Below are 24,891 nucleotides of genomic sequence, written 5' to 3'. Positions count from 1 at the left end.
CCCCACACTGGTTATCAAGAAGCAAACAAGAAATCACACAGCCCCCTTTATTGCATTCCAGTTCTCTGGCTCCCAATCAGCACCTACGTCCAGTAGAGTGAGAAGTTATCTTAAACTCTGCTCACATATACAAAAATGTTCTTCTGACCCCAAAGGGTCAGCCACATTTACCAGACACGTGGCAACGCTAGATGTACTCTGTACTTAGAGCACAGTAGGGAGATTCAGAGTTGGGGCGGGCAGGAGCCTCCTCTGAAGTTTAGCAAAAAATGAAAAAAAAATTAATTTTTTCTACACAATTTCAGGTTTCCATCAAAACAAAAACCATGAAAATAGAAAATGTTTCCGTTTTCTGCAACTGAAACCAAAAAAATATTGGAAGGTTGAGGAAATGTTTTGTTGAAATGGACAACCCCAAGGAAATGTCCCTTTTGGTGGAGAGGAAAACATTTTATGTCAAAAAAAATATTTAAGATGAAAAACTGCAACCAGATGTAATTGTTAGTGAAACACTGCAGTGGGCGAATGTAGGTGCCACATGGTGAATTTTAGCCATTATGATTTAAGAGCCTAAGCAGCCTTGTCCATTTTTGCATGTTCTCAAGATGCATGTGCAACACATGGGATGCACCCACACACTAGCGTAGTGTATATGCAAAGGTGTTCAGATACTCCAGCCTTTGACCTATGCATACAACGAGCACATTGCATACACAATACTGTACACATGCTAGAAAAATACGGTTGACATTTTTCACTTTCAAATGCTTTCCATTCCTCTGTATCATTTGCACAAAACAAACTCTTCCTCTAATCACCTTCTGTGCACCAGTGCATTACTTGATAACGGCCTATTTTCTTTATGAAATATTTGTAGAGCCTATTTCTGGATCTCTTGGAAAAGTGCACAAATATCACGATTCAGTCCAAGACAGAATTTTGCACAGACCCCTAAAACATGCAAACAAATCAGACAAGATAGAAAAGCAAACTTGGGTCTTAAAAATATGATTTAAATATTAATAAAAAAGCCAGTGAAACATAAATCAAGGATGTGAGTCAATTAAAGTTAGATATGATGGACAGCTTTTATTTTCTGATATTTTAATTTAACAAAGTGCTACATTCCATTGGTACAATATGAGCAGTAGTTCTTGTTTGGAATAGAAAATCACAGTAAAGCACAAGGGACTGCTGCTAGCATTTTATGGAAGCCATGCAGTCCAAAAACAAAAAAAAATCTAATAGAAGGTGAACATCCAGCATGATAGACATTTTAAAATCAGCAGCTGTACAGTGAAGGTACGTTTTGTCACGACAAGAACTGCACATCAAGCAGGCCTGTTCCTCCCATTTGAGCCAAAACTTTAAACAGTGAAATTCTTTTTTGCGATGCCTACAATAAATTGTGGCTTATGCTAGAATGAAATTCCTAACCAAGCATCCGTGAGTAACAGACGCAAGCTACCTGCCTCGTGCCAAGCAAAGGGACTGTTGCACTGTGGTTATGACTGGGCTGACACTTTCATGATACACCCCTATTTTCAGAGGCTGACGGTCCACTGTTGCAATGTGCGGTTGTTATATTTTTTTTAAAAAGCGGTTTAAAAAAAAAACAGAAGTGATTAATTTTAATACATAAAATAAAATCAAGAAAGCCTTAAGAGACGGGAGGTTTCAGCTTACACAGGGTGACCAGCTGTCCTCATATTCAGGGCTTTGTCTTATACAGGCACCTATTACCTTGTACCCCGTCCTGATTTTTCACACTTGCTATCTGGGCACCCTACTCCCAACAGGACATGACTCCCACTCAGCCTGCATTTCAATTATTTCAAGCGGATTTGTCCAGCTACTGGTGGGAACCCCAGGCTGCTGTCTGGGAAATAATTTTAAAGTCCTCTGAAGTCTTCCCACTGTCTGCCTTTGGATCAGACCTTAAATGGATATGCAGTTAAACGGTGCGTGCATACTGAGGGCCAGCTCCAACTCCGATTGACTTCAATAGACATTAGATCAGGCCCGGCCTCCCTTCCAAAGACATTCCAAAATGATTTTTCACTGGCAGACTAATAATGGGCCTGGCCATTGTCTCTATTTGTCTGTGCAGAGCCGGAGCTGGATCGGAAGATCCAGGTTGCAGCTGGATTTTGTGGCACGCTCTTCATCAGACGAGAGGCTCTCCAAGCAGTTGTTTATACCAGTGCTGCTAGAATCTGCATTATGTTGTGCTGCATGCATGCAGCCCTCCTGAGAGGATGGTTCTGCCCAGACAGTGCATGCCTGGTTAATGACAGCCCCATTCCTCGGGGAGTCATGATGTCGAGGGGGCCCAGAACAAAAGCATGGAGGATGTCTGTGGATGTCCCTGCATCAGCCGGACTGGGGCTTTCCCTTCAAACACTATGGGAGGCTATGCCACCTGCCTCCTCGCCAGCACCCTGCAGGGGAGGAGATTAGCTGGAAACTCTGAGCCTCATTCAAAGCCCATTGATGTCAATGGGCGTCTTTCTATTGACTTCATCGGGCTTTGGATCAGGTCCTCGAGTGTCACTTGACAGTTTCGCAGGCCCTCTGCTGCTTCCCGCAGGCTTTTTCCATAAGAGGATGCATCCGGACCCTCAGATGGACCACAATGGCAGACATTGAACATGACCAGGAAGCGTAGTGCATCTCAGCGAGCTTGGAATTTCCTGCTGCGGCAGCTCATATCGCACTATAAGCAGGGGCGCTGCAACTATTTGTATAGTTGGGGTGCTGAGAGGCATGGAACCAAACTGCAAACCCTCGATATAACTGAAACCACTTCAAGCCAGGGAGTGCTGCAGCACCTCCCGCACGCCTAGTTCCCGCACCTAAGTGCTATTTAACCATTGGGACGTTTGCATTTATCTGTCAGACCCTAGTTCAGACACAGCTGATACAGCTCTGTGGTTAGCACACATGCCTGGCATGGGTGGACTGAATAAAATCCGTGATATTACCAAGCTGTTCTTGGCTGTCAAACACACCATGACAGACAAGAAGGGAGAAATGCAGCTGTTTCATTTAAATGCGGCTTCATCGTTTCCACAGGCAGCCTTCCTTTTAATTTCTTATGAACTTAATGACGGTGGGGGAAAAAGAGAAATGGTTGAGCGTACAAAGTTAGCACTTCCCAAACTATGGCTTTATAAGCACAATGAAAGGCTGGGGTGGCTCACTAGCAGCTTTTCCAATCCAGCAAGCTGACATCCCCATTTGAGGGGCCCTGGCCTCCCACTCCTAGCCCTGGGTTCCCTCCACCCCCACCCTTCCTCTTTTCCTGCTCAGTCAACACAGGCTAGACATCTACTGCACAGAGCCCACACTGGTGTTACCCCTTGTGAACAATCACTAGCAGGAGCACAATGCAGAGGCTGTCATTGCAGAAAGCCCTGCTGATTCCCAGCCTTTTGGGTTTCACTGAGCCATCCCAAGTCCTCTGTTTCTCATCTGCCCCAACAGCTCACCTTCCTGCTACCAGCTCAGAGCTGTCTTCCAGGGCATCGCCCCTGGCAAAGAGCCCAGTGAGACCAGTTACTAACCTTGCTGCTCCTAAGTCAGCTACACTCACTCCTGCAGAATGGTTCATGCCCTTAGCCCATATGTTCTTCCTGTGCCTCCGCCTTTAAGATGGAAGAACAGTTTCCACAAATATCCCGCCGTTGCCTATATAGTCTCTTGCTCCCAGCCTGCTAAAAGCTGATTCTGGCTGAGACAGCAGTAATTAAGCTGAGCTGGGATGAAAGTCACTCTGCTGAAGGCTTCGCTTCCACAATCAGACCTGGCCACAAGCCCTGCCACCTCCTCAAAGAGTCCAAAGGAAAAGACTTCCCTGTTACCAGATGCCTCAGCTGGAGCAGGTAGTTAAGCCAGAGCTCCTCATTTTGTTAGTGTAGCAACATCCCAAAACCATTTCCCCTCCTCCAAGCAACTTCAGAGAGAGAGAGAGAGAGAGAGAGGAAAAGAGTGGGCATTCATTTCAAGAGGAAATGCTTCTCCTAGCTAGGACTGATCCCTAGCTCTGAGGGAAAGAGGCTTTAACCATTTGTTATAAGAACAAACAACCCTGCTGCTGGATTTAAACTATATTTAAATAATTGCTATATGTTTCCTGGATGGATTTAGGCAGGATCCTTGAGATCCAGAGCTCACAGACAGAGACACCTGGGAGCACCAGTGAGCGGCAGAGTAGCAAGTGGCAACAGAACAAACAGGTGATTGCTGCCAGGAGACCTGGGACTGCCTAGCAAGGCAGGAAGACAAAAGACCCGGGGGTGGAAGACAAGAGTCTATCTGGAGGTGCTGGGAGGGAAAGTCTGTCCCAGAGGGGTGCTTGAAGGAAGACACGCTCCAGGGGGACCCCAACATTTTGTTGGAATTGGCTCTGTTTAGCCTTAGTCCACCTCTATTTTCCGTGTGTTCATTGAGAAATCCCTGATTCGCTATGCAGAGTTGTCAGATTGGAAGACTCATCAATAGGCGCATTTCAAATCCTGCTGGTCCCTTCTTTCACGCTCAAGGGAAGCCGCTGTAACACGGGAAAAAGCTATTGCAAAGTACCTCGGTTTGGGTGAGCAAACTCCATTGCTTGTTATTAAACATCACATTTGTGCAGGACATTCTGCAGATCGCTGACCTTCCGTTTCCAGCGGGAGAGCTCTCACTATCCCAGAGAAGGAATCCCATTTTTCTGGTTCACACTGTATACGCTGGTTGGTATGTGGGCTGTTTCCTGCACAGTCAACAGCCAGTCCAATTTTCAAAGCATAAGCCTCAGCTTTGCACACACAATCATGTGCCCGTGCAGTGTTTGATCACTATCGTCTGTGCATGCCAACAATAGAATTTACACACTCAAATGCTACTGGCCCCCGCAGGGTGGAGGGTATGGGCAGGGTAACAGAGCAGAAGTGGGGCCTCCCTGTACCTCTGGTTTCTGTATCATCCCCATTGGCGTAACTTACAGGGCTTTGCTATGTCGCATCTTGGCAATTAGCCAGCCCTTTTCACCTTTACAAAGAATTCAATCATAGTCTGTCTATTCTTCAAACATGTCTCTCGTATTTCTTTCAAAGATTTAGAGGGATCGATCTAGATAAATGAGCAACCTCCTGACCTTACTTGACTCATCTTGTGTCCTCGACTCGTTGCAGCTTAAATCAAGGTTCCCTCTAATAGGGGCAATTTCCAATTTGGGAATAAGGATTTTTGCACACATGCAATATGGATGCAGAACGAAACAGCCATCTCACGGCACGCCAGAGCAGAGGAAATAAGGGGCATTTTTAAAAACACAACAATAACAAAACATGGCACATATTCTGGGTTGAAACCACCAGCCAACCAACCAGCTCAGCAGCAATGCTCCTTCTTTCCTGTTCAGTTCCAGAAACATGTTTTGCTAATTCACTGTGTTATTTTGCGATCAACTGTACATGTTGATGATGCTCACACTTGCTGATGAAATGACTAGTAAGGACACTTTCCTCCAGCCTCAGCCACCTGTGGCCGCATGTACTACAGCCTTGATTGCCGTTCCACCTATGGCCACACACACCTCATCCTAACAACTTCCTAATCTATGGCTGCCTTCACTCCTGCCTCAGCTGCCTTCTGGCCTGTGACCCCATGTTCCCAATCTGACCCCATTCCACCCACAACCACACATGCTGCAGCCCTGACTACCTTTCCTTTTGGCCATATGTATCCCAGCCTTGATCTCCTTCTCCACTGATGGGGGCTTTTGCTATCTATAACCATACGCACCCCAGCCATGAGTGCCTAGCCATCTACAGTCACATCACGGCAGCCTTGTGCTGGCACAACTTCTAAACCTGATCTGAATCTGGTCCAAAAAAATCTGTCAGCCACAAGTGAGATCCTCTTCAGCACTCAAGAGGAGGAGAGCTCCTTTCGCATGAGCCAGGAGCCTGTGCTTCATTTGCCTTCTGTACTGCATCCCACACACCACCTGCTTTCCTGACCAATCAGACGACAAGACACAGCCACAGTATTATGCACCTTCCAGGGTGCAGAGGGCCACAGGTGTTTGTGACGCTTATAAGAGTTGGCTACCAATTGTGAAAAGAGACCGACGCTCGATTATTATTTCGCTAGCACCGCTAAGAGGGCAGAACTCCGCTTGATAGGTGAACCACACCAAACAAATAATCAGACAAGCCCCTTAAGATGAAAACTCTCTAGCCTGCTTTTCCTGTTTCTTTTGCCTGCTTGATATTCCAGCGGCACACTGAATAAAAGCTAAGAGATTCATGCAAAGAGCATCTTAGCATTTGTCAATGTGCGGGTGGCGGCATTTGTTGTGCTGTTACAATGCTGGTGAAAACTGCACTGAATATTTAGGCTATGAATTGTGTTTTGTTGCCATTTCCATATGTTTTCCCTAAACATGGAACACAGTTAAAAGGAGGATTTTTAAAAAAGACAAGGGAAATTGGGGCAAGGAATGCACAAATGAGTCTATTATTATGTCTATAATTGGACTATACTTGGGCATCTCCCTGTTGACAAGGTAGGTGGTTCAAGTGTGTAGTTTGTTAATTAAGTAGAACAGCTAATTTTAGCACTGACAAACTCTAGTAAACTCCGGTAATATAACATTTACGGTTAACTAATTGGACAGAAGTCATTCTCGGTGAAGGTGTCCATCCTGAAATTAGGTGACAGCAATAATTATGATTAGTTACCATCAGCTGGAACAAAAATATTACACTGTGATCAAAACAAAGTATCATCCATTAGTATCGGCTCCAGCTGTAACAATACGTATTCTGCATTTCAATGAGGTGCACTGTGTGAATGTGTAATCTCACTACTGTGTAAAAACAAACATCATTGCGCATTACATTTAGAATACAACATGCCTGTTTTGCCAGGATGTAAAAACCGCTACACAGTGGCACATGGTGGCTGATAGCAGTGATGCAGCACAAACGCCTTCCTTCTTCTCCCCTTGCCCCCGAAAAAGTCATTGGAAATCACAACGGCTCCGCAGTTAGGTTCAAAATTCATCTTCAGAGCTATCAGCTAAGAGCATTACTCGATCTTGCATGCTGTTAAATTCCCTCTGCTAAGGAAAAGGAAAGAAACATTGCACAGATTCAATTATAGGGCAAAACCTTTCAATTTCTTCACCTGCCCTCCCCCACTATAATGAATATAATCTAGAGCAGTGGTCCAGTCCAACCCAAACACACAAAGATGCTCCACAATTAGCTTGTATTTACTCTATGAACCAGAAATGGGAACAGGAGAGTGGTCAGGAGAGCAGATCTGGGTTTTCTTTACATGTGCTGTACCTTTCTTTTATGCCTTTTGGAGCCGTTTCTCCTTCGGCGATTCATGATCTTAATGCTGTAGAGTGCTCCAAGGATAAACAGGGCTCCAGCTATACCAACCCCCACAGGGACCAGCATCCCAGACATGTATCCCGCCTACATGAAAAGGAGACAATCATAGCAATACTAAAGAGGCAAGCAATTCAAGGTGGTCCTTTTTCTACTAGTGTAAGACTGCAGTATATTTCTATGCTTCATTTTACAGTATGTTCCCAAATGCAATCACCCCTGAAAAAAGTGGGAAGGGCTCAGAACTATTTATAACACCACCTCGCTCTTACATCGTGCTTTTCATCAGTAGCTCTCCAAGCGCTTTATAGAAGCGGTATCATTATCCCTTTTAAAATGCATGGAGACACAACAAAATAAATGGTCTAGCCTTCAGATATACACGTTTATCAGCCTCGGTTTTTGCATAAGAACATAGGAGCTGACAGACTGGATCAGACCCGAGATCCTTCTACTCCAGTTCCTGATTCTAATAGTAACCAGAGCCAGCTGCTTCAGAGGAGAGTGTAAGAATGCTGCAGAAGGCAGATATAGGAAAATCAGCCCTCCACATCAGTTTTTAGTGAAAGCAAGATAATTTGCTATATAGCTTAAGACGAGTCTCTTTGGACGATACCTGGCCTCTTGAGGTGTTTGAACTGTGTTCAGCACTGCAGGATCTGAAGATTAGGGACAGACTAAATGAGTTTCAGACAACATCAACCCCCTCACGTGTTTTAAATCCCTGTCTGAGCCAAACCTCTAAAGGGTCAAGTTCCATTAAAAACTCTGGATTAAAATCACCACTGGCATACGTGGCTGCAACTCCACTGACATCACTGCGTACAGCAGTGTGAATTTGCTCCTTTGCCTTTTTAAGGCTGGCTGGGGTTTAGAGTTGGAATGACTCTTCGCTTAGTCCCAACCTGTAACCAACTCTGCTCCAATGGCTGCACAGGGACAGTCGTCGCAATGAAAAACGCAGGATTTGACAAGAGTTACCACAGTTCCATACTCTTAAGAAAGGAACTAAACGAGGCACTGGATTGCAAATGCTGTCGGCGGGTTGCGCAATGTCACTGCTACCAGGTGACTTGAATGGGGGAGAGAAAAAAGCCTGTGTGTTGTATGTCTATAACTAATTGTGTGCCTAGACAGGCATGACAGCAATCCCATTGCATGTTGAACACCACACCCCTAAAATGAGGTGTGCCTAAATCAGAGCGCAGAAATAAAAGGGCCTGAGCTTATGTGAGCTAAGGGTAGGGAACAACTGGTCAGGAGCTTTAGTTCTTTTATGGAACCACGGCCATTTCTTTGCACTCCCTGGTGTGTGGTTAATTGTGCGCTGCTGTGTGCTTAAAATGCATTCTTTGAAACTGTAGTCCCACTCAGCCAGGGCTAACATCACCCTCCACCCAAAGGCCTTCTGTCCCACTTATCTGCCAGGGTGGGTCTGTGCCTGTGTGCGCGCACATGCGTGTGTGTGAGGAATAGCTGTTGGACAAGGATGTCGGGGGATGTGAGTGCACATGAGTGTGTGGAGTAGCTGTCGTGCAAACATATGGCTGAAGAGAATAATGGTCATCCTCCATTTTGGAAGGCGGGGTTCTGGACTGCAGAGAGCAGGACACACTGGCTTGATGCGGGCGCTCACTGCTGGGCTAATACCTCTGTACAAATAATTAGGCTGTTAAATACAAGCTCTCCATTCTGTAATAAGGAGAACACCACATCGATGGGGGCCATACAGGAATTGGCAGGGAGTCTCTGCACTGCTTACGAAAGATGGGCAAACAATGGATTTTTCAGTTTGCTGGAAATCCTGGGGAGAAAAATTGTTTCAGGTCAACCCAAAATTGAACATTTTCAAAATTTAGGACCAATCAAAAGGTCAGGAAAAAATGCTTCAACTAGAGTGTTTTATTTTGATTTCAAGTCTCCCCACCTTGTTTTAAAAATAAAATTGAAGGTAATTTTGAAACAAAAAGTTGCTTTGGATCAAAAGTGTCAAAACAAAACTTATGATTTTTTTTCCCAACTGAAATAAGTTACCGAAATCAACACGAATTTGGTAAATATTCTGGGCAACCTGAATTGGTTTTTTCCACCAAGACAATGTTTTGGCTGAAAAATTTTGCCCCGGAGGAGGTCTCTGTACTAGCTTCAGACAGGCCAATGGGGAGGGAGGTGCTGTGGACATAACAGGGTGGCGACAGGACCTATGTTTAAACTGATCCAGTGGCCCAAGATTTCCTGCCTAGAGGGATGCTATTCCAGCCCAGCTGCTGAAATAGTGGCGGCAGAGGAGTTGCCCCAGACTGTGCCCACAGATTGGGGAAAGAAGGTAAATGCCCAGCTCCATCCCACTCCCACTTGCTTTCATGCACAAAGCCAAATTACTCTGCCTGTTTGTAAGGAGGGGGTGAATTTTCTGCTGCATAATTTAAGTGGGCAGTACAGTGCTGTTAAGGGAATGCTGTTATCACAGCTGAGACTAGGGTGACCAGACAGCAAATGTGAAAAATCAGGATGGGGTGGGGGGTAATAGGAGCCTGCATAAGAAAAAGACCCAAAAATCAGGACTGTCCCTATAAAATCGGGACATCTGGTCATCCTAGCTGAGACATAACATGTAACTTAGCCAAAAAGAAAACACTCGCCATGAGAAATGCGGCAAGGATAACCTGATTTAAATTCATTATTGATTATAAGAAAATTTGCATTGCCTGGGAGCTTATAATCAGGGAAATGGCCAGTAACCAAAAAAAAAAAAAAGAATATTTAGGAAATAACATCTAGATTTACAATAACACTTTTCAAAAAAATGCATGTTGTTTTACGTTTTACTGTTTTAAATGAAAGTTAACCCACATTTTTAGTGCTCCTATTGTGATGGGGCAAGGCCAGATGGCTACAGTAAAGTACTGAGAAACAGGTATGTTAGCCCCAGGCTAAACAAATCCCTAGTACCTTGGTAACCAAATGGCAGTTGCTCCAGGTTAATCAAGGCACCTGGAGCCAATTAAGAGTCTTTCTAGAAGGCAGTAGAGATAGCTACTTTAATTAGAACACCTGCAGCCAATGAGGCAGGCTAATCAGGGCACTGGCTTTAAATGAAACTCACCAGTCAGGCAAGGAGGAGCCAGAGGAAGAAGGACTTGTGTGAGGAGCTGGGAGCAAGAAGGCAGGAGCTGAGAGTGAGAGAGTGTACTGTTGGAGGATTGAGGAGACAAGCATTGTCAGACACCAGGAGGAAGGTCCTGTGGTGAGGATAAAGAAAGTGTTTGGAGGAGGCCATGGGGAAGTAGCCAGGGAGTTGTAGCTGTCCTGCAACTGTTACAGAGGCAACAGCTGTGATCCACAGGGCACTGGGCTGGAACCTGGAGTAGAGGGCGGGCCTGGGTTCCCCCCAAACCTCCCAACTCCTGATAGAGCACAGGAGGAGCTGACTCAGACTGTGGGTTCCACAAGAAGAGAAGATCACTGAGGTGAACAAATCTGCCAATAAGCGCAGGACCCACCAAGGTGGAGGAGGAACTTTGTCACACTATGGTTTGGATGCACCCAACAGTTACACGTGCAAACAGCTCTGGCATCGCACACACAGCACCTTACTCTTCCATATATGCACACACAAATGCTAGGGTAAGTGACCAAAATGGTTTTGACACATATAGATGGATGCATGCACAATTCAGAGGCCTGCTGAAATTGGGAGCCTTTTAGTTTTGGTCCTCATTCATGTGCAATCATATACATTCAACTGATGGAATCTAAAGCTAGAACAGAGGTGGGCAAACTACAGCCCAAGGGCTGCATCTGGCCCTCAGACATTTTAATTCAGCTCTTGAGCTCCAGCCGGGGAGTGGGATCAGGGGCTTGCCCCACTCTGCACTGCCCCCAGAAGCAGCAGCATGTCCCCTCTCCGGCTCCTATGCGTAGGGGTAGCCAGCGGGCTCCGCACACTGCCCCTGCCCCAAGCGCTGCTCCCGCAGCTCCCATTGGCCAGGAACCATGGCCAATGGGAGCTGCAGAGCGTTGCCTACGGACGGGGCAGCACACAGAGTCACCTGGCCGTGCGTCTGTGTAGGAGCTGGAGAGGGGATGTGGTACTGCTTCTGGGAGCTGCTTGAGGAGAGCGCCACCTGGAACCTGCAACCCGACGCCCTCCCGTGTCCCATCCCTCTGCCCCAGTCCTGATCCCCCTCCCACCAGCCAAACCCCTCAGTCCCAGCCTGGAGCACCCTCCTACACTCCCAACCTCTGATCCCCCAGCCCCACCCCAGAACCTGCACCCCCAGACAGAGCCCTCACCTTCCCCCTGCATCCCAATCCCCTGCCTCAGTCCAGAGCCCCCTCCCGCACCCTGAACTCCTCATTTCTGGCCCCACCCCAGAGCCTGCACCCCCAGCCAGAGCTCTCACTCCCTCCCACACCCCAACCACCAATTTTGTGAGCATTCTTGGCCCGCCATACACTCTCCATACCCAGATATGGCCCTCAGGCCAAAAAGTTTGCCCATGCCTGAGCTAGAAAAATCTGACACGTGCTTTTTAACCATAATTGCTTTTTTTCCATAACACACTAAGTGGAAAAAAAGCTATTCGGCAAGCATTTGGATTTCAGTCTGGAGACTGAAAATACATACTCTCCCCTGAGAAAGAAGTTGTTAGTGAGAGCTGATTTATACATTGGCCACATCATAAACTCCGCTTACTATCATGGCTCCATCAGAATGGTCACCGGAATGTAGCCACGTTGGTCCCAGGATATTAAAGACAAAGTGGGTGAGGGTCCAATAAAGGATATTACCTCACCCACCTTGTCTGTCTGGTACAGGGCTTTTCCCATAGTAACAGCTTTATCTCTGAATCCCAAGGCCTAAGGAACATGTTTGCTGTTTGTTTGCATTCACTGGTTCTTTAATGGCACATTACTGCATGCTGCACGTGCATTCTTTGAAAATGTAGCCTCACTCAACAGGAAAGACAGCTGCCTGCTTTAAAGTTACTGCAAAAGGAGGTTAGGAAGAATACAGTTGAATGGCTAAATTTCAGAGTTAATTAAGGTGCCTTAATTGTGTGACCTAATTAATACACTATGGGCATTTCTATTCCTGGAACTTTGCTGTGAGTGCAGACTGCGAGGGGAGGTTGAAACACTTGCTGTTAGCATTAGCCCAGGCATGGTTTCCAATCCAGAAATCTGTGTTTGTTCTGTGTCAGAAATTTGATTCTCTAGTCAGCCATGATCCTAGCAAATCTGTGCTGCTTTCTAGAGCTTCCTTGTGCAATTGTGTCAGGGTCCTGTATCCAAATGCCTGTAGTATGGGCTAAATCCTGGCCCTACTCCCTGCCACCCTAGCCTGTGGAGCGCTGCATGCATACTCAATGGGAAACCCCACTTCAGGGGCAGCTGTGTGGCCACTCCTCTGCCCCCAGCCCCGGGATGGAACCTGACTGCTCCCATGAAGGTGACGTTTGGCAGGTTCTGCACGTGAATAGGACCTGCCTGACTCCACAGGGCTTGGAAGGGCCAACAACATAGGACCTTGAAGAGGCCACACGGGGCATCACTCTACATGTTGGCTGCAAGTGGGATAGAGCTAGCTGGGGCAAAGAACCTCCCCCATGACATTTGGAAGAGGGGAGAAACAATCCCATGATATCTAACCTCTGCCCCCCCACTGAAGAGGAAAGGGGACATCAGTTTAGTGACCCTTATCTGCGCATCCCCTGTGGCATTTCCACAGCCCTTGAAGAGAGGACAGAGACAGGGTTGCAAGGATGGCTCATTTACATGCTCCCTGCCTCTCAAAGCAGTTCCATGCAGCATTCACACAGAACCACGGCACGCTCCCTTCGGCCCAGGGCCAGATGGGCTGGTGGAGAATTGGGACAGGAGGCAGTAAGGGGTTCAGGAATGCAGTCCTGAACAGAGAAGAGAAAATATTAAGCCTAAATCTTACTAGGAATCTCAATAGGAAAAAGGACGCAAGAGGGTGAGTGAGTGGTTTTATTTAGCATTTTATTTTGGGGTGTTTATTTTTTTGAACTGGAACAAAGTGTTACTAGATAATATAAAGTAGCATGAAAAAAAAATCAGCCCCAGTATAATCCCCATCTCCTGGGATGTCTGTGAATCTGAGGCAAATCCTGCCGTAATGTGGATGCTAACCGATTTTTTTTTTATGCTGGAACAACGGCAGTAAAGCCTGGGTGGGGGCACAGTAATGAAATATGGCACCAGCCTTGCAACAGGCTCAGTCGATATGATAAAGAACAGAGTAATTCCAATCTGAAATTGCAAAGCACACAGGCATCTGCAACAGGGAAAGGAAAAAGCTGGAGAGGAAAGTGCCAGGAGGAGAAAAAGGAAAGACATGCAGTCAATGAGAAGAAAAATGACACCAAGTCAGTGCAATGTACTGGGGTAGCTTTGGCAATAGCAGGCGACACATTTGTGTGCATGCCACAGTCACTCAGGACACTCAGTCTTAGTCTTTGTTTTCATCATGAAGATGGTTTTCTCCCTCCCCACAATCTTGAGTCTTTTGTGGTGGACTGGCTGAGTCCTAGGCTAAGATGCTTTGCTAAAAGCCCCACACTGGACCTCCTTGCTAGTACAGGCAGACAAGCATCTCAACACAGGACAGGTAGAAACTCACCTTAATCCCCTCACATGCACCATTCCAGGAAAACCGCTATCCTGATCCCTTCTCCCCCATAATATTAACGGGCTCGGGTAGGTGGTGCTGGGTGGGGGTGTGTGGAACTGCTGGGACTCAGGGATTAGTGTTGTTTTCCCCTTCTGATCATCGGTCCAGGCCCTAAGAGCTTTTGTTGTAATCTTACCAAAATGGGTTCTAAGCCCTAGTGAGACACAAAATGTGTTTTAAAGCCCAGGAGCCACTTGATTTATTCTTCTTTGGCTTCCGTTTCTTTGTTGTCAATAAAATAACATTGCAACAGCTTCACAACATTACGAAATTTGTATTTCTCCCTGGGCAATGCCTGAGAAGCTGAGTCTCACCCTGTGGTTGGTGCAACAGGTCCTCCTTGAAGCCACTGACAACTCTCCAGGGAAGTGAACAAAACACCGGGTTCACTGGTGTTTTCGTTGCTCCCACAACCTCCTTTTGGCTTTTCTGGGCAGTTGCAGCTCCTCTTGAACGCGGAGCCAGCAGCAGCCGCATGGCGTGTGTGCACTCTCTCTCTCTCTCATGCTCTTTCTCTCGTGTGCTCTTGCGCTCGCACACTCACCCTCTCTCTCTCTCGCATGCACGCCCTCTCTCGCACTCGCGCACTAGCACACGCACCATCTCTCTCACTCGCACGCGCACTCTCTCATGCACAGGTGCTCTCGCGTTGTCTCATGTGCATGCCCTCTCTTGCTGTCTTGCATGCACACCCTCTCTCGCGGTCTCGCACGCACACCCTCTCTCATTCTCTCTTGCACGTGCTTGCTCTCTCTCAAACACACGCTCTCTCTTGCATGCACATGCACCCTCTGTCTCATGTGTGCATGTGCTCTCTCGCACGTGCACTTGCTTTCTCTCTCACTGTCTCGCACAGGCGCACTCTCTCGCACGCACACACTCTCTCTTGTGCTCTCTCTCATGCAGACTCCCTCGCTCTCTCAGACATGCTCTCTCGCTCGCTCTGACATGAGTGGGTTCCAGAGTGCTGGCTGCAGCCCAGGCCCATAGGTCTACACTGCAGTGAAACAGCCCTGCAGCCTGAGCCCTGCGAGCTCAAGTCAGCTGGCAGGGTCTGTCATAAATAGATAGCTAAGGGTTAATGTTTCTTTTACCTGTAAAGGGTTAACAAAGGGAACCAAACACCTGACCAGAGGACCAATCAGGAAACCGGATTTTTCAAAGCTAGGTGAGAATTTTTTGGTCTTTTCTTGTCTGCTCTCAGCTATGAGAGGGTCTTTTTCTATCGTAAGCTTCTCATCTCAGTTTCCAGTTGTAAGTCCAAGTAGCAAAACAATAGGCTTTATATTTTTGTTTTATTTACATGTGTGTGCTGAATGTTACAATTGTACTCTTTTTGAATGAGGCTGTTTATCATTTTTCTTTTAAGCATGATCTGTAATTGTCACCTTGATACAATTATGGTATGTCTTTCTTCTTTTTTATACAAAGCTTCTTTTTATAAACCTGTTTGAGTTTTTCTTCTGGTTAAGAAAAGAGACAGGGGGGAGGGGTACCTACGCTCTAGTGTTAACTCTCCTAGTGTCCCAGGGCCGAGCAAGAAGCTAAGGGGAGGAGAGATAGAATCTCTTCTGGTTCCTTGTATTTGGGGTTTGTCTCTTTGTGGATAGAGGAGATATGCTTGTCTTGGTATATGAGGTAAAGAAATTGCTCTATACTCCCAGGGTAGCCCAGAGAGAAGTCTGGAGTGGGAAGGAGAGGGAAGGGGAAGTGGGTTATTTCCCTTTGTTGTAGGCTCAGGTTTCTGAGTCTTGGGGTCCTCAGGAAGGGTTTTTGGGGGAGGGGGCCAAACCCTGAAATTTTGGATGGTGGCAGCGAGATCGATCTAAGCTGGTAAAGTAGCAGGGGGGAGGTGTGTGCACGCCGATTTTTGGATGCTAGGTCCAGATTTGGGAAGATGCTCTGGGAGAGGGATTCACAACAGAGGTCAGGCCGGAAAGGAAAGAGGAGGAAGGTCAGGCAGCAATCCAAAGGACAGGGGTTTAGAACAGGCACGTGAGCGGTACCAAGGAAGGGTGCTGCACTAGGACAAGGGAACACACACTATCATATCCTAAAAAGAGTCAAACTCCCCCTATGCTTTAGAAGTGCATGTTCGTGGGGGTACGGCACCTCAGTCTTAGGTAGAGCCAACAGCACTAGGCACAGGCACCCTCCCTGCCTGAGGGCAGTGCTACTCCCACAGAGCAGAGCTACTGAGATCCCTTCCCAGGCCTCCAGAGAGACAAGAAGGAAAGAGAGAGAAAAAAAATGTCAGCCTTTCCAGCAGCCAGGAATGGAAAGAGAAATGCTCCCTCCCTCTCACCAACCAGGAGATGGAAGGAGATGAAAGAGAAGCTATCCAGCCAGATCTCAGTGACCCACAGAACTCCCCCAAAATAACTTCACCGGTCTAGACTTCTTTTTTCCAAAAGTCCAAATGTAATTGCCTTTAAAATCAAACACGAGAAATAAAGAGCTTCCTACCTTATCTTTTAGCTTTTCCATCCAGCTTCTCACTAAAAAATAAGGAAGAGAAAAATATATGAATTGCAATCATAATTTGTATCTAATTAATATAACATAAGTAACAAGGCTGTTTACAAATAGCCACAATACGCTTGACAGATTGATAACATTTTCATTAGGTTTCATATTTTCTCAGTTATTAAGTAGACAGAATGCAGCAAATCTGCCAGAAAAGAAACTTTAACAAATTCTGCTTGATGAGAGATGAACTGGCATTGTTTTGCATGATCCGGGCCTCACTGGACTCAAGAGGGAAAAAGAAAAGAAGATAAAGATTAATGTTCCACGTTCAGTTCCCTCATCCCAGCAGTTCCCAGTATGTGTATAGAGTTTGCAATGGGGAAAAATCTGGTGGTGAGTGGTCAATTGTAGATTCTCCAGGGAGTGTGGCTGACTGCTTTTGTTGAACTCTCCTGTTCAGAAGGATTCTTTTCTCTGTAAAAGGGTACATTTATCTTGGAGACTGAAAACTCCTTTTCCCATTGGGTTCACAGACAGCTCTTACGTATAGGGCTGCATTCTGGCTTGTCCAGAGTGGGTGCACTAGAATGGGAGAGCATTTCAGTGTCTTCTTACTCCAGCTATGTGTGATCAAGGCAGGATGTTGACCTAGCATCCCCTGAGTACTGTGGTGTGAGTGAAGACAGGTCTGAGTCCCCACTGCCCACCTGCTGGCCTCTGGTGCTGGAAGGGACATACGCTACACCTTTCATCAGCTGGTTTCAGGAGCACTATTCAGCATGCTCCCTCAAGCAGTCCCTGAGGCAGTCTCCCGGCATCTGCCCTGGAGAAATCTGCTCAGCCCCTACAACTCTGCACACACCCACAAAGGAGAAAGGGCACAATTTGTCCCTTAGATTGAAGAGTCTGCAGAGCAGGAAATGTGTCTTACTCTGTAAGATTTTGCCAAGCGTTGTGTATGTTTGCAATGTTACACAAGTCATTATTCATTATTTATTATTATTATTATTATTAAAATGTAATCATAAATAACCAAGAGAGGTATTCAAAAACAGAATCTAGTCAAAGTCACAGTTTTGGCCACCCGTGGCAAACAAAACTGGTCCTGCCTTCTGACAATACAGGGGAATCCATGTTTGAAAAGCACATGTTGAAAACAGTCTCTGAATGGTCTATTACTCCTGTTCTTCACTAGTTTTATTCTGCCTTTAAGATGTTCACATCAGTTAGTCTCTACTCCAGGTCCCTGTTACAAAAAAAGAAATCCCCTCCTATCTAGGGATTGCTGAGAAACTCATCAATACTGCACAACTGCTGTAGAAGGAACATGTGAGAGGAATGAGGACTGCTCAGCTACTGCATTGCTTCTGTGACTGACTTAATTTAAGACACCATAGAGAAGTTTCTTCAGATTTCTACTGGATTGAAATTGTGCTCCCAGCATGTTAACTGGCAACAAATGGAGGTTGCTGAGCCCTCTTGTGACAAGAAACCGGCAAAGCAGCTAGGGGTGCAGCCACTAGTGACATGAGTTAGATACTCGCCTTTGGCTGAAATAGCACAGCTTCTGATTTCAGACCCTTGTGCCCCCAGTTCAAGTCTCAGCCCCAGGAAGGTTGGAGTCACCAAAGACCCACCTATCAGACTAAAGGGAAGCTATTTTCTGAGCCAGCTGCTCACCTTTGCAAATGCAAGTCATCTGTACATGCACAAACTAAAGAGTTCCCTGTTTTTACCCAACAGGAAGGTCATGCAGGGTTATGTGGGACTAGCTGGTGCACACAGCTCTTAAAATGTGTCCCCTTAGGGAAGGGGCCTGCTCCAGTCTCCTTCCCTCTCCCCCAATGTTTCCCACTGTTGTACCCACCAGTTCAGTTCTACTGATCACAGAAATGGTGGGAGCACAAGTGGAGACCAGCTATTGGTGCATTCAGCGCTGTATTACTTACCATTGCTCAAGAGTAAGCCTAGAAGACATGGTGGTTAAAACACCTGTGGCCACCGGTGAACATTCTACACTAGCCAGTCTGCTCTTGCTACCACTGAAGGCACTGAACTAGCAGCCACTGGAATGCTGGGTGCTGGCGAGAGGACTCAAAATACTTTGCAGACTTGTACTGCTGTGTGGGCAAAGGGACATCCAAGGAGCTCTCCATGGTGCTGCACCAGCACTGGGCTGTTTGGTGACTCCTAGACCAGCTGTCCCCTTGTAGGTTCAGTGCTATGGCAGCTGGATTTGTTGACTTTTGTTACACTCTTTCCTAGAGAATGGAGTGCATGCAGTCCCATGTGGAGCAGTACACCAATCTGGGGCTTCATTAGGTCAGTCATGGGACCTTACTGGAACTGGAAGTATCCTCCCAAGGGATTTCTGGTTTAGTTACAAATGCATTTCAAGGTCATGCTATCACCAGCTGAGAGTTTCAGAGTTAAGATAACTCATGTCATACCAAAGAATTAAACCCTGCTTCGTGTCATGCACTATGGAGTTAAACATCAAGATAATCGCAAAGAACTGAAAAAGATTAACAGTGGGAGCACCATTTATTAATTCTACTGGCACTGCTATATTCAGCCACGGGGCATCGAAGACAAAATGCTTAGCCTTTGGGACATCTGCCATCGTTTTATATGGATGTCTCTCTCATAGGTAAGAAGCAGTGGGCTATGAAAAACAGTTCTTTTATCAATTTACAGCGATTATGTTTTAAACAGTAGTCAAGGATCCACTTTTCACTGTGGAAGAGATTAGATCTGTTCATAATTTTGGATGGATGGGTGTTCTTTCAGGTAATACTTTCCCCAAGCTACATCAGATCCCAAATGTAATCTGACACATTTCCTTCATGGAGAGTGACCTGATTTATAAAGGATACCTCCCTATAGGGCATCACTGCAAAGATTTCACTTGCAGTATTAACGTGTGCATGCTGGCATATTAAAAGGGCACCACTGAAAGCACTTTTACAAGACAGTCTAAGGAGGCTTAGAGCATCAGAATCTTATGGGTTATAGGCCTTGCATTAACAAAGAAAACAGAAGTAACGAAACAGAGGTTAACAATGGAGAAAGCATGAAATTCACAAGTGGCCTTGTAAATAACCAGCAGGTAGTAGATAAAGAAATATTAAGGGTCATGTGTGATGACTTTGCAGCTGCAGCCTTGTTTACTAATATTTACTAGCATATGAATTCATGCTTAGTCATTTGTTAACTTCTGTTTTCTTTCATTGCTTGTGCTAGGCTACATGGGTGTGTGAGAGGGTATAGCAATGGGGACAGAAGTGAATGGACTTTAAATCTGTAAGATAAAAATAGGGATAGACAAACTGGGTGGGAAGAAATGAGATCCAGCCCAAACCCTGTCATGATTACTAAACTAAGCCAAGCCAATTTTAAAGGTTTGGATCAATTTGGATAGTGCCCATTTAATAATCAATAATACCTTCTGTTAACATAGCATCTTCCATGCCTAAACAAATACAGGGTACAAAGTCTCACACACACATTGAAATACAGCCATGGAAGAAATGTGGCAATCAACAAGTACACGGTCACACTGTTGTTTACATCAGAAAGAGGCATATACAATATCTAACTGAACTGTTCTAACTTATGCCAGTGGGCTGGAGTAGAGGCAGATACACCCTGTGACTTACTTACACACACACTCCTACACCCAGATGCCTTCTTCTCCAGCCCTGTTCATGGAACTTCAACAGCCTTTAAGAAGTACTTGCTTTGAATTGGATTCCCTTTTGAATATTAAGTTAAGCAAGGGAAATACAGAGAGAAAAGCATAGGTCTATACTCCCTGCATTGTGCTACCACATGTAAAACAAAACTGTAACTTTCACTTGCATGTCAAGGAGAAATACTACCCTATGCCTCATGTGCCCTGCACTGGCCCTGAGAGGGTTAAAACCAGCCTAGGGAGGCTGAGCGGCAGGCAGCCAAAGGAGGGGCTGCAGGGGAAACAGCCAATTAGGGCGGTGGCTGGACCAGCCAATAAGGGCCCAGTTGGCCCATATAAAAGGAAGCTGCAGAGCAGAGGGAGTTAGTCTGCTGGTGGGAGCCCCAGAGAGAAGATTGGCTTCCTAGAGGACTACAGAGAGACCAGTACCTGGGGACGGGCAGGTGCTAGCAGGGACCAGGGGAGCTCGGGAGAGCTCCTGATGGGCTGCCAGGACTCACAGGCTCAAGGGGCCTGGGAAGAGGGCAAAGGAGTTGGAGGCAGGAGCATAAGGAACTGAGGCTCCAGGGAAGTGGCCCAGGGAATAGAGACAATGAGCAGGAAGGAAGATGCAGCAGGAAGCTGCTGTTTGTAGGTTCCTTGGGCTGGAGCGTGGAGTAGTGGGCAGGCCTGGGCCACCCCACTAGCCACTGAAGAAGTGGCCCAGCTCTGGACTGCCAAGCCATGAGGACTGACCCTGTGACACCTCCTTATATTTCACTGAGCAGAAAATGAAAGAGAAGGCAGGTGATATCTGACCAATGGCATTGCATAGGAAAATTCTATTTAAAAAACAAAAATATTGAAAAAAATATGGCAAATCTTCAAGAAAATTCTGCTATAGTTGCATAAAGTAATAAAAGAACTGAGCTTCTTAATTAACTAAGCTATTATTTGTCCATTCCAGTTTCCTATGCTAGATGCAGTAAGAGTCTGATGAATTCTCAAACTTGTATTGGAATAGTTTTAGGTCCAAAAAAAAATTCAATGAATATTTTGAAGATTTAGCTGGAAGTCGTAGATATATACACATAAATATAGCTTGTTAGAGCTTTAATTATGCTAAATTTGCCTTAATTCAAGTTAAGCACAAAACCCATTTGTTCTGTTTTTCACAATAATTACATTGCAGTAGGAATCTCATGAATAGAATGACCTACTTCCTTGTAAAAGAACAACAACTGAGCATCTCTAAAGCAGCAATTAATGTAAGAATATTTTTAACAATTCTTATCTCGGAGGTTGATACTTCCACGGGGGAGAAGATAGTATAACATTCTAATCCCTACTTTCAAAGATTATTAAAGTTTGCTTCATTCTCTCACTCTTCAAAACAATACTAGGATGTCTTCTAGGACACATGTACGTTGAGACATGGATCATTATTGGCCTTATGCACTGACCATCTGTAGTTAAAATAGGCGCCAGTTCAGCAATGTATTTAAGTATGTGCTCAAGTTACTAATACAGTGGCCCAGCAAAAGGCCTCGACAGTCCCATGTAGATAAGCTGACTTCAGACTCTGGAGACCATGAAGTCCACCGGCGTGCACAGCGTTTTGGAACTGAACAGCATGTGAACATGTGGCAATGCCCTAGGACAGTTTATTTGCTATTACCTGAGTAACACTTGTTGTTCTTGCCCTTTCACTGACTAGGATTTTCAAAGTAATTTCCTGTCATTAACTTGTGGATTATAGTGAATTACAAAGTATTGATTTTATCGTGATCCAATACATAAAACTAATTTTAGCGCTAAAGGGGAAAATGACAGAAGTGTTGTGATTAAAAAAGCATGTGCTGTCCAATTATTTTGAATATACAAATATGGAAAGTAAGACCAATAACTGTTCTTACAGCAGGTGCAGTTTGTTTAGCTACCATTGATTATATATGTGAATATAGCCTCTGTTATACATAATTATTCATAAAATAGTATTCTGTCCTGATCTTAAAAGGGGAACCTTAAAGATAGTATCTTCACATGAAAATGAAATCTACCTCGAGAACACCAGTGACTGTCATTTAAATCTTTTAGAGATTAGCAAATAATTTCTGATAATTTATTAAACTAGTGTTGTCTAATTCCTGCTCACAAAGTATCTGAACAGATTGCGACACTTCAATGGATTGCATTTACAAATTTCTGCACTGAATAATTCTTTGTCTTTAGATTGCTCAAACTGAGCATACGAGAACTAAACATGTAAGTGAGGGATTCTCAGACTCACAGTGTTAGCCAAACTCAATGGGGAGTCTGAACCATTGACTTCAGTGGGAGCAGAGTTAGGCCAGCAATGAGATTTATTGAAAATTCCAGGCATAATTTATAATTTTCACAGTAATTTATATAATGTATTTTATGCAACTGTCATTAAAATAAGGTACCACAAGGACTCCTCATTGTTTTTGCTGATACAGACTAACAAGGCTAAAACTCTGAAATATGTAATTTGTGCATAACTAAGGTAACTATCCAAGAAAGCATTGATTTTGACTTGCACGTCTGACTGTAACAGTCACAGTTTGAGCAGTGTGGGTTAGTAATGTATGGCAAGCTATCCAATCAGGGAGCAGAACTGTGTGTAACTTACATCTGATCAACATAGTGAGAATTTCAAAACTGGTTTTTCACAAATATTTGCTCATTTGAGCTAATCATTTACATCCCACCAGTATTTGTGCTAGTAAAGTGAAATTTCCCCCTGTTCAAGGTCTAGACATGACTAAAATTCCACTTTCAAGGCCTATTTTGGCATGGCAGCAGTTAGCATGGGACACGGCAGTATGTTAGTCTTGCGCTGGCCTGCTGCATGGGTTAACTTGACCCAACGAGCACATGAAGTGTCACGAACAATACTGAATCAAAATTTGTTTGTGCATTCAAACAAATATTTGCAGATGCTTTTGTCCACTGCTTACAAGGTGCACACAGATGGTCGTCCAGTGGTTAGGGTATTAGCCTAGGACTTGAGAGACCTGAATTGGATCCCCTGTTCCATGACAGCCTTCCTGTGTGACCTTGGGCAAGACATTTAATCTCTCTGTGCCTTTGATTTTCCATCTGTACAATGGGAATAATAGCAATACTCTACTTCACAGGGATGCTACGAGGGTAAACACATTATGAATTGTGAAGTGCTTAGATACTATGGAGATGTGGGCCAGACAAGTAGTACAGATTGAAAGTCTTGTTCTGTTGATTCTAATAAAAATGTAACAAGCTTTGGGAAAGCTAAAAACCTTGGATAAATCCACTGAAACAGACTTAGCTCTGATAAAGACGTCATTGATCTAAATTCAAGGATATTTTGATCACCTCTCTTTATATACAGGAGAGATTAGATATGATTTACAACAAAGAAGAGAAAAGGAGCTTTGGAAGCTACCTCTGACTTAGTTTTTGAAGAGACTCTCTGGCAACTTACATCCCACATGAATTATTCAATGGAAGGTGCCAATAGTGAAAGCTCTGTACAAAAAAAAAAAAAAAGATGTTTGAACTACTGACCACATTTGCAGACAGTCTGAACTACAGCTCTGTCACCTTTCTTCCTAAGCCAGAGTACATACTGCAGCTGGTACCCTACACCACTCACTAGTGCTAATGATTCAGGACCTCTGACATGATGCTGCTTAATCAGTTAGGGTCAATTTTAAATTCTGTTGTGTGTCCAAAGAGAGGCAATTAATTATATACCAGCGAACTGAGCCAGTACTGTCCATTCTTCCTTTCTAGAATTGATGTTTTAAAGATAACGGACCATATTCAGAAGTGACGTGTTTGGTAGTCGATGTTAGCTCCTCTTACACATTCCCTTAGTCATAATTACACTGGCCAACTCCTGTGTCTAAGTAGGTGTGTTTGCAAACCCAGGAGCCGGAAGAAAGTCTAAGTTCCAGTTCCATGCTGTGCAAGCGTCCCAGTTAGATGTTAATGGAGCAGGTGCCATTAGGGCTTAGAGTGTCTAATGGCCTGATCCAAAGCCCACTGAAGTTACTGTAAGTTTTTCTGTTGATCTCAATGGATTGTTGGATCAGAGTCCAAGTTAGCGTACAGGGATTTAACTGAGGCAGATGCTTTTGTACTATATAAAAGGATGCACCATTTCTCAATTCTACCCACAGGTCCTGATTCACCTCTCTCTGTCGCTGGCTCTACCCCAGTGACTTCTGTGGGACTTCTCCTGGGTCAGGGTGTCATAGCTTCCTACTCAGATTTGAACCTTAGCGTTCATAACCTGAGAAGCTAGCATGAACCCTCTAAGCTTAATTACCAGCTTAGATCTGATATCGCTGCCACCAGACAGGAATCAGTGCCTGTCTCACTCTGGTCTCCCCAAAACCTTTTCTGGGGAACCCCCAAGACTCAGATGCCCTGAGTCTCGCAACAAAGGGAATTAAACCATTCCCCCCACCTCTCTCCCACCCAGAATTTCCTGAGAGTTACTGATGCAACCTCTTTACATCACAATACCAAGAAGCATGTCTCCTCTATTCCACAAAGAGACAAACCCAAACACAAGGAATAAAAAAGATTCTCTCTCTCTTCCCCCGTAGCTTCTTCCCACCCTGGGACACTAGGAGAGTTAAACTCAG

General features: G+C 45.1%; 1 protein-coding gene across 1 annotated transcript in view; it reads right to left on the bottom strand.

Moving 5' to 3' along the window:
• Positions 1-3,264: 3,264 nt before the first annotated feature.
• Positions 3,265-24,891, bottom strand: part of ARMH4 (armadillo like helical domain containing 4) — a 141,211-nt gene continuing 119,584 nt past the window's right edge. Inside the window, exons 7-9 of the mRNA XM_075065867.1 lie at positions 16,558-16,589; positions 7,344-7,478; positions 3,265-7,114 (exon numbers count right to left, since the gene is read on the bottom strand). Of these exons, the coding sequence (XP_074921968.1) occupies positions 7,046-7,114; positions 7,344-7,478; positions 16,558-16,589 (236 nt within the window). The 3' untranslated portion in view covers positions 3,265-7,045. The remainder of the gene's footprint in view (positions 7,115-7,343; positions 7,479-16,557; positions 16,590-24,891) is intronic.

Source organism: Chelonoidis abingdonii, chromosome 4, assembly GCF_003597395.2.
Source record: "Chelonoidis abingdonii isolate Lonesome George chromosome 4, CheloAbing_2.0, whole genome shotgun sequence".
Lineage (NCBI taxonomy): Eukaryota > Metazoa > Chordata > Testudines > Testudinidae > Chelonoidis > Chelonoidis abingdonii.
This window is presented reverse-complemented; position numbering and strand designations above follow the sequence as displayed.